The sequence below is a fragment of the Zingiber officinale genome, chromosome 8A (genome assembly GCF_018446385.1).
Source record: "Zingiber officinale cultivar Zhangliang chromosome 8A, Zo_v1.1, whole genome shotgun sequence".
NCBI lineage: Eukaryota > Viridiplantae > Streptophyta > Magnoliopsida > Zingiberales > Zingiberaceae > Zingiber > Zingiber officinale.
The window spans coordinates 9,641,555-9,650,681 of record NC_056000.1 but is presented as its reverse complement, the minus strand read 5'-3'; the positions used below and the strand labels follow the sequence as shown (position 1 = coordinate 9,650,681).

The window sequence follows — 9,127 nt, the reverse complement described above, 5'->3', positions numbered from 1 at the left end:
TATTGTGGTATTGTCAAACATCAAAAAGGGGGAGATTGTTGGTGCAATATCCCTCAGGTCAAGGTTGACCTGGGTAACCAAGCTGAGTCTTGGTTTGGGTTTAGATGTTTGACAATAAGATATTGATTGAAGAAAAGTCAAGTAGGTCAAGGTTGACTGGATACTTGACTGGGAAGTCCTAACTGGGATGTTAGGCAAAGTGAAAGTCCTAGTGAGTGAAGCTAGGCAGATGAAAATCCTGGTGAGTGAAGCCAGGTGAAAGTCCTAGTGAGTGAAGCTAGGCAGATGGAAATCCTGGTGAGTGAAGCCAGGTGAAAGTCCTAGTGAGTGAAGCTAGGCAGATGGAAATCCTGGTGAGTGAAGCCAGGTGAAAGTCCTAGTGAGTGAAGCTAGGCAGATGGAAATCCTGGTGAGTGAAGCCAGGTGAAAGTCCTAGTGAGTAAAGCTAGGCAGATGGAAAATCCTAGTGAGTGAAGCTAGGTGAAAGTCCTGGTGAGTGAAGCCAGGCAAGGGAAAATCCAGATGGATCAAGGATGATCGGACATCTGGTGTTGGGAAGTCCAAGTAGGTCAAAGGATTGACTGGATACTTGGCATGAAAGAAAAGTCCAAGTAGGTCAAAGGGATTGACCGGATACTTGGCACAGAGAAAAGTCCAAGTGGGTCAAAGGGATTGACCGGACACTTGGTAAGGGAGTCCTAGCAGGTCAAGGGAGTGACTAGATGCTAGGCATGATATACCAACAGGTCAAGGTTGACCGGATGTTGGTTTGGGAGGTTTAGGACTTGGTTTTGGACAAAAACCAAGTGCTGGATCGATCCGTGGATCGATCCAGACCTGTCCCAGCGAACAGAAAGCTTCTGGATCGATCCGTGGATCGATCCAGAGGTCCCAATCGATCAGTGGATCGATTGGGACGCGGCTGCTTCGCGCGAAAAGCGCTGGATCGATCCGTGGATCGATCCAGGCGCGTTTCCAGAGCACAGAGGCGCTCTGGATCGATCCGTGGATCGATCCAAAGCCTCCCCGATCGATTGGGAACATTCGAATCGATCGGGATCCGACCGTTGCGTCGGGTTTAAAGCCGCAGGCGAGCGTGGTCTTCGGCATCTCTTTACGAGCTCTTCTCAGATTCATTCCAGCTCCTCCACAGCTCTCTACAAGCACGTGATCGCCAGTTCTTGAAGGTTCTTGGAGGCTTTCCAAGTCAAGAGGCGGATCTATTGCAAGAGGAAGAAGTTAGGGTTAGGGTTTTTACGGCACATCTTGTAAGCTTTTGCTTAACTTGTATTTCCCTTTCTTCTTCTTGTATTGAGAGTGTTGTAGGGCTTCTCCGCCTTTGGTAGTTACCATAAAGGAGTGTTATTCATAGTGGAGGGTGTGTGCGTTGGTGTGGATCCTTGGATTAGTCACCTCTTGTGAGGTGGATACCAAGTAAAATCCTAGTGTTAGCGTGTTTGTGTTTGTTTCTGTATTTTCCGCTGCACATCCAAGAAGAAACAAGCAACGAAGAGCACCGAGCGAACGCGACGAGCTATTCCCCCCCCCCCCCCCCCCCTTCTAGCTACTTTTGATCCTAACACTCATCATCCCATTAGACCTCCCATTGTTGCATCACTTCTCATCATCCCATCAGACAACAAGTATAATATGATAAATTATTATCTTAAATAAGTCCGCTCGGGTGGTACAGTGGTTGAGATATGGAATATTACAATATAAGATTTTGGGATTAAAATTCAATATGTTTGAACATGCCTTGGTCATCTACACTAATAGGGAGCGAACAAATCATCTTTTATCACATTATTATCTAAAACAAACACATCATTTAACATTTTATATTTGAAAACAATCTTCGTCATTATTAAATCTAAGACCCCAATTTCAAAATGCATACTTTTAAAGAGTGAAGTAATTCAGGGTTTGTCATTTGCCAAAGAATTATGGAAAACATCAACAGATTGGAGTGACTAAGACAAAAAATGAAGGTGCTCAAAGACCCCAATTTCAAAATGCATACTTTTAAAGTGTGTAGCAATTCAGGGTTTGTCATTTGCTAAAGATTTGTAGAAAACATCAAAAGATGGGAGTGACTAAGACAAAAAATGAAGGTGCTCAAAATAAATAATTTTTTGTATTATCAGAGAGGAATTAGACAGTAGTAAATAAGTAACTCGATGGAAGTAAGAAAGTTTGGAAGGAAGAATATAAGGATTTGCCTAAACCACAAGGTGTCAGAAACCAGAGCCATTAAAAAAAAATGTTTTTTTTTATGTTCAACAACTAAAGTTTTGGTTTGCTGACCAGCAGGCAATCAAGGTTTCATTGATTATAGAGACCAATTTTGACCATTTCCTGATATATAATGCTTTATAGTTACTCTGACCATGTTAAAAGATTCTCACGTGAAAAGTAACTCAGTCAATCATTCTTCACATTGACATAGATAGGAATACTACAAAATAGTTTAAAATACCAGTGGAGCATATCTTAGTCATCTTCATTTTCCTAGAACTTTCCTTTTACTATACTCAAGCACATCATAATCAAGTATGAAATTATGAGGAAAACAACCAATGTGTTCATCAAATGCCAAGAATCGAGATTGTATGAAAAAAAATAGTCCAACACTATCAAAATCAATTTGGGAGTTGATTATTAGAAAGTCTTTATCATCCACGTATCTAAGTCATCTTCATCTTCTTGGAGCTTTCCTTTTACTATGGTTAAGTATATCATAACCAAGTATAAAGTTATGAGGAAAGCAACCAACGTCTTCCTAGAATTGAGCTTGTGTGAAAAAAAAATCCAACACTATCAAAATCAATTTGGGAGTTAATTAATATAAAGTCTTTATCATCTACGTATCTTAGCCATCTTCATTCATCTTCCCGGAACTTTCCTTTTACTATGGTTAAGTATATCATAACCAAGTATAAAGTTATGAGGAAAACAACCAATCTATTCAAATGCCAAGAATCGAGGTCGTATGAAAAAAATAGTCCAATTCTATCCAAATCAATTTGCGAATTAATTATTATAAAACCTCCACCATCCAATCTCGGTGTCTTCAACTTCTTGAAACTTTCCTTTCATTATGGTTAAGTACATTATAATCAAATATGAAGTTTTGAAAAAAGCAACCAATGTGTTCATATGTGAAGAATCGAGGTTGCATTAAAAAAATAGTCTAACACTATCAAAATTAATTTAAGAATTAATTATTATAAAATCTTTATTATCTATATTTTCATCTAGATTCGATGTGAATTGTGACAAAAGATAAATACACTCATCCTTAGCACCCCCGCCAATCTGTCCCAGGGCCAACACGGAGGAGGTAAATTACGGGTGGCTACTAACATTTGGAATATTAACTAGCACATAAGGGAGGTATTTACTTCGACTTTGCCGAGATTCGAACCCCAGACCTCATTGTGGCAACACCTCATGCGCTAGCCACTAGACCCATCCGAGGAGACAAGATTCAATGTGAATGATTGATAGACTGATGGATCATTCACTCTTCGATTTACCCTATTGATAGATAGAAAATTTCTATAGAATTAAATTGATGATCCCAAAATTAATAAAAAAAATATCAAGCAAGGAGATTCTATGTGATGCGGCGATGGAGGGAGGCCCAATCTAGCACGAGATCAACTACTAGGGTAGAGGTCAAAGTCAAAGTGGTCAACACCTAGGTGTCAAAGGGCTGATCGGAGGACAATTGCAATGGTCGGTCAGACAGTAATGTCCCGATCGACAGGAGATGGGGCCGAGCCGACTCCTATTTCGGCTCAGGACGATACGCAAGACAGCCGATGCTCAATATGGAGCAGCAGGATGTTGAGGGAGACTGCATAGCTGGTCTAAACGGGGGAAGATATGCTATTACACTATCATCGTTTAGAAGAATTATAGAGGCCGACAGAGCGAATGAGTCTCGACTGACCTGCTACCCTACTTAGTCAAGCAGTGGGACCTGGTCATGGACGAAGCAGAGTCCTGGTCGAGTGGCTACCTCGCTCGACGAATCTGTGGGACCATTGTAATATCTCTCAATATCCTTTTCGAAGATAATATCGCTGACACGAGGTATGGTCGACAGGCGGATCGTATGATAGAAACTTCTACTGTCACGTCAGGAATATGCATGCCTTGTTAAGATATAGTGTCAAAGATACTTTCTTGACAAGACTCTTTCATGGGACACATGTAATTCTTAAGTTCTACTATTGCTACTATTACTCAGCTTTTCTCTACATTTCAATGATTGACTTGAACGTCAAATGACCAACGCCGAAGACCTCTTTCCTGACTCAACACTACCATCTTCTATTTTGTAAAGTAAAACGAAGTTGACATCCAATCAGCAAAACTTTCACCTCTCAACTTTTTAACTTGACGCTTTAAGATCAGGATCAGTATGAAAACAATAGTCCCATTCTATTCAATCAATTTGAGAGTTAATTATTATACAGCAGCCACAGCTTGCTTTTCCTATTCTCTCGCCCAGTAAACGTTCCTCTGGTTTTCTGACGCACCATCATGGATGACGAAGGCCGTGCAAACGATTACGACTCGCCGAGTTCCTTCTCTTGTTTTGCTTCATTATTCTATTGAAGAGTTGGTTGGATGCCGCGTCAGCCACCTGTGAAGAATTGAGGTTAGTAAATTGCTTAAAATTTATTTGCAGCAAAAAGAAAGGTATAATGAACTGAACTAAACAGGCACTATGAGCTTTTGCTGATGACCAGCGTCCTGTTCGAGGAAGATGTTGGAGTGGTTCTGATCGTCCTACTAAGAACAGATCGCAAAATCTACTAGATTCAAAAAGGTTTGCAGATCGCCAGTATCCTCTCTATTTTTCCCTCCTTTTTTCGTTTTGTTTTTGATTTTCAGCAGCCTGAAGAACAGTGCCTTGTTCCAGCAACATGGTGGAGTGGCTGGCATCATCCTTCATCGGTAGGTTGGCTGATAAAATCTGCAGCTATGCCGGCAACCAATACGAGCACCAAAGCTACGACACCGAGGAGAAGATTAAGCAACTGGGGAGCAAGGCGAAGATGATTAAAGATTTGATACATGCAGCAGAAGCGAGCCAGACCAGTAATCTGATATTTGCAGATTACATCCTGAGATTGAAGAACGAGTTTTATGTGCTCGATGACATCTTTGACAAGTTCGATTACAGAAAGATCGAGGAGAAAGTCAGGAACCGCAACAAATCACAGGCGGCGCATGGCTTCTTCCAGTGGCGGCTTCTTAATCATGCTGCAAAGCATGCCCAAGTAGTGATTAACCGCTTGTGCTTCTCCGATCAAGACCTCAATGACTTGTTAGAGGCAACAAGAATGTTGGACAACGTTCATTCTGAAATGTCCAATTTGACCAAGCTAGTGCAATCAGATTTAGCTCCGAAGTCAGATGACTCGCTTGAGTGGCGGATTACAACTTCAATCTCTGGGACGAAATTGTTCGGCCGAGACAACGAGAAAGTAAGCTTAGTGAAGCTTCTCCTTCAGCCCTTTGATGCAACTTCTTCAAGTAGTAGAAACTTTTCTGTGATCTCTATAGTTGGCGTGGGAGGTGTTGGGAAGACCAGTCTTGCACAGGCTGCTTTTAATGACCCTGCAGTAATGGCTCGTTTCACAACAAAGGTGTGGGCGTGTGCACACCGATTTGATCTCAAAAGCTTGTCAATTGAGATTCTAGCAGAAGCTTCATCAAGGAGACAGGAAAATTTTCACAACTTGCGCAGTTTGGAAAAAATTCAATTATCTCTCATGAAGCATCTGCGGGGAAAGAGGTTTCTCATCGTACTTGATGATGTCTGGAATGAAGCAAGTGGCAAATGGGAAATGTTAAGTAGGTCATTCCAATCTGCCAAAGAGGGAAGCATAGTTCTGATAACCACCCGCAACCAGAGGATTTCAGATATGATGGAGGCAAAGGAAAGTATGAAATTAGAGGGTCTAGGCAATAAAGATTTCTTGCCCTTTTTTATGAACTGTGCATTTGGTTGTCATAATCCTGGACACTACCCCAAATTATTGCAGCTTGGGCAACAGATCGCAAGGAAGATGGGTGGTTCACCACTGGCTGCGAAGACTGTAGGAGGTGCCTTAAAGTCCAACTTGGAAGAAGATCATTGGAGAAGAATTCTAGCAAGCAAACTATGGCAATTACATCAGAATGAATATGACATTGTGCCAGCTCTGAGATTGAGCTATGAGCAACTCCCTAAACACTTGAAGCAGTGCTTCGCATACTGCTCAATCTTCCCCAAAAACCACTGCTTCGAAAAGGATAGTTTAGTCCAGATGTGGATGGCCCTTGGTTTTGTTCAACCAGATGGTCAGAGAAGACTGGAGGACATAGCCGGGGAGTATATAGATGATTTGTACAGCAGATTCTTTTTCCAAAATGCGGCGGGAAGGAGCAACAGATTTGCAATTCATGACTTGCTTCATGATGTTGGTGAATCTGTCTCAACCAAGGATCATTTCAGACTCGAAAATGAAACTTCAGAAATTCCAAGGAGTGTCAACCACCTGTCTAGTAATGCAACTCACCTGAAGAAGGTCTATGAGTTTGCACATGAAATGAAGAATCTAAGAAGCCTTGTTGTCTTTGGAGAGAAACCTTTGGCGCGGCCGGCATTTGTTGAACTCTTTGAGGAAGTTTTAAAGCAGCTTAAAGGTCTTCGTATCGTCGTTCTCCATGATCTTCCAGTGACCAAGTTGCCAGAAGCAATTGGTAACCTAGTGCACCTCAGGTACCTGGAGATTCAAAGCAGCCATGCTGTTGAATTTCCAAATTCTTTGTACAAGCTTTACCATTTGCAAGGCCTGAAGATTAAGATCAAGATGCTTAGCAGTGTGAATTCCTATGGTTGGTCACCAAAACCACATCCAGCAGCCATAGGGGATCTGATTAACCTGAGGTATCTTCGAATTAGTCCTGAATCATTGTATGCCATACCTGGTATCGGTTCACTGACTCTTCTACAAGACCTAGAGCAGTTCCATGCAAGGAAGTCGAGTGGATTCCAGATCAAGGAATTGGGTAACCTGAGGCAGCTCCATGGAGAGATTTGCATCAAGAACCTTGACAATGTTAGAAGCAAGAAGCATGCTCAGGAAGCCAGGTTATGTAACAAAGAGCACCTCAGGAAGTTGTCACTCTACTGGAACTATCACAGGCAAGGCTGCCCAAGCACTTGGGAATATGAAGAAGTCCTGGAGGGACTCCAACCTCATCAAAATCTCATTGAGTTGAAGATTAGACGCTACATGGGCATCAGGTCTCCGAGCTGGATGCAGACATCAAATCTTGAGTATATCGAGCTGTCCCACTGTAATCGATGGAAACTGCTACCTTCACTTGGGCAGCTGCCCTTTCTGCGGTTTCTGCACATGAGAAGCATGGCAGAACTAGAAGAGCTTGGTACACAATTCTATGGAGACAATGGTACGGCATTTGAATCACTGGAAGAACTTAAGATTGAAGACATGCCCGAGTTGAAGGAGTGGTCATATTCATCAATTGAGCCATCTTGCAATCTGTTCCCTCGCCTAACTAAACTACATATCAGAAACTGTCCTAAACTCAGAGGGCCAATTCCCACTCCCACCTTACCAAAAGAAATAGCCTTGTTCTTGTCAGATAAGATTACGCCAATAGCAAATGACAAGAATAAATTATGCAAGAGGCAGGATTCAAGGCTCGTGCTCACTACTGATCGGATATGGAGGGTAGCACAGTGCATTCCAGAAGCCAGTCTTGGCTTCATTCACTGGTTGGAAATGAGCTCGTCCTTCTTGGTGACTTTTACTGCAGAGCAAGAAGAATGGCTTCAACAACTTTCTTATCTAAGACATTTAAGCTTCTCAGAATGCAATAACATGACATGTTTACCAGCAGTGCTGAAATCCATCACATCTTTGGAAACACTCCACATAAAGAAATGCCCTGAAGTTAAATCATTGCCACAAAATGGTCTTCCTGGTGCGCTGAAGGAGATTCATATCAACGGCTGCCACAGGGAACTGAAGCAGAGGTGCAGCTGGAGTGGAGCGGATGGGCACAAGATCTCTCACGTCAGCACCATCCTGATTGATGGAGAAGAGAGAAGAAGGATCAAGAAAATGAGAGCATAAAGAATAGACAACTTCTTTTCTTTTGCTTTTGGCTTGAAGTCTTATGTCTGAAAAAAAATTCAATTGTAGATTATAAATCAAAGATCATTTGAAGATATAAGAAGTAAGGAGACCAAAACCAGTAGGAAGGATGTTTTACCAGCATGCTCATGAAGATTTGTGGCGAAAAACATATGATTGAGATGCACAGATTTTGTGGAGACAACAGCACGTACAGTGGGTGAAACCGGAGATCTGACATGAAGATGAAGAGGATCTTAAACTAGCCAAGAGATGCACAGATCTGAGATCTCTGTATCAATAGAAGGATTGTGTTTGTTTTTGAGATCTCCATATATCAATGTATATCCAGATATTTTTAAAATAGCAAATAGGCCCCTCAAATACAATTTTGCAAAAATCCAGATCTTTTCTGAAATAGTAAATAGGCTCCTAAATGTGCTTTTGCAAAAAGTCCAAATATTTTCTAAAATCTCAAATAGACCCCTTCAATACAAACGAAACGTGCAAAGGGATAATTGACTGCACGTTTCATGCCCACTCCAAAATTAGGGTTACCACAGGCTGTGTCGCTGTAACAGGCCGGGGTGGCGCGGTGTCCTAAAATAATTCGACCGGAACACACCTACCCATGACTTCACCGGTCGACCATACAATGTGAACACAGAGTGGGACCCTCGTGAGCGCTGCATGCCTCCGTCGAGATAAAGTCCGTTTTGATTTTCATTGGGGGTAGGAATCTTAAAGCATAGAACTCCCGATCCAACGGCGAGAAAGCTGCAGTATATAAACCGCCGACAGCCGCGCCGGGGCCTCTCTCCACGGTGGAAAACAACTGAAGACGTCTTCGCACTTTTCTCCCACCTGTATTCTAGCCCAAAGAGTTTACCCTCGTAGTAATTGCTTAGAGTAGAGTACGGACGCGACGGTGGGACCTTCATTTGAGATAGGTCAATGAT

General features: G+C 42.2%; 1 protein-coding gene across 1 annotated transcript; it reads left to right on the top strand.

The window, feature by feature from the left end:
* Nucleotides 1-4,673: 4,673 nt before the first annotated feature.
* LOC122010492 (disease resistance protein RGA2-like) lies at nt 4,674-8,168 on the top strand. Its single transcript, XM_042567031.1, has 2 exons — nt 4,674-4,843; nt 4,937-8,168. The coding sequence occupies exon 2, from the start codon at nt 4,941-4,943 to the stop codon at nt 8,166-8,168; it is 3,228 nt and encodes a 1,075-aa protein (XP_042422965.1). The 5' UTR covers nt 4,674-4,843; nt 4,937-4,940.
* The last annotated feature ends 959 nt before the right edge of the window (nt 8,169-9,127 follow it).

What these genes read in the sequence shown, in the direction of transcription:
- LOC122010492 (XM_042567031.1), top strand. Translation starts at nt 4,941, where the DNA reads ATGGTGGAGTGGCTGGCATCATCCTTCATCGGTAGGTTGGCTGATAAA.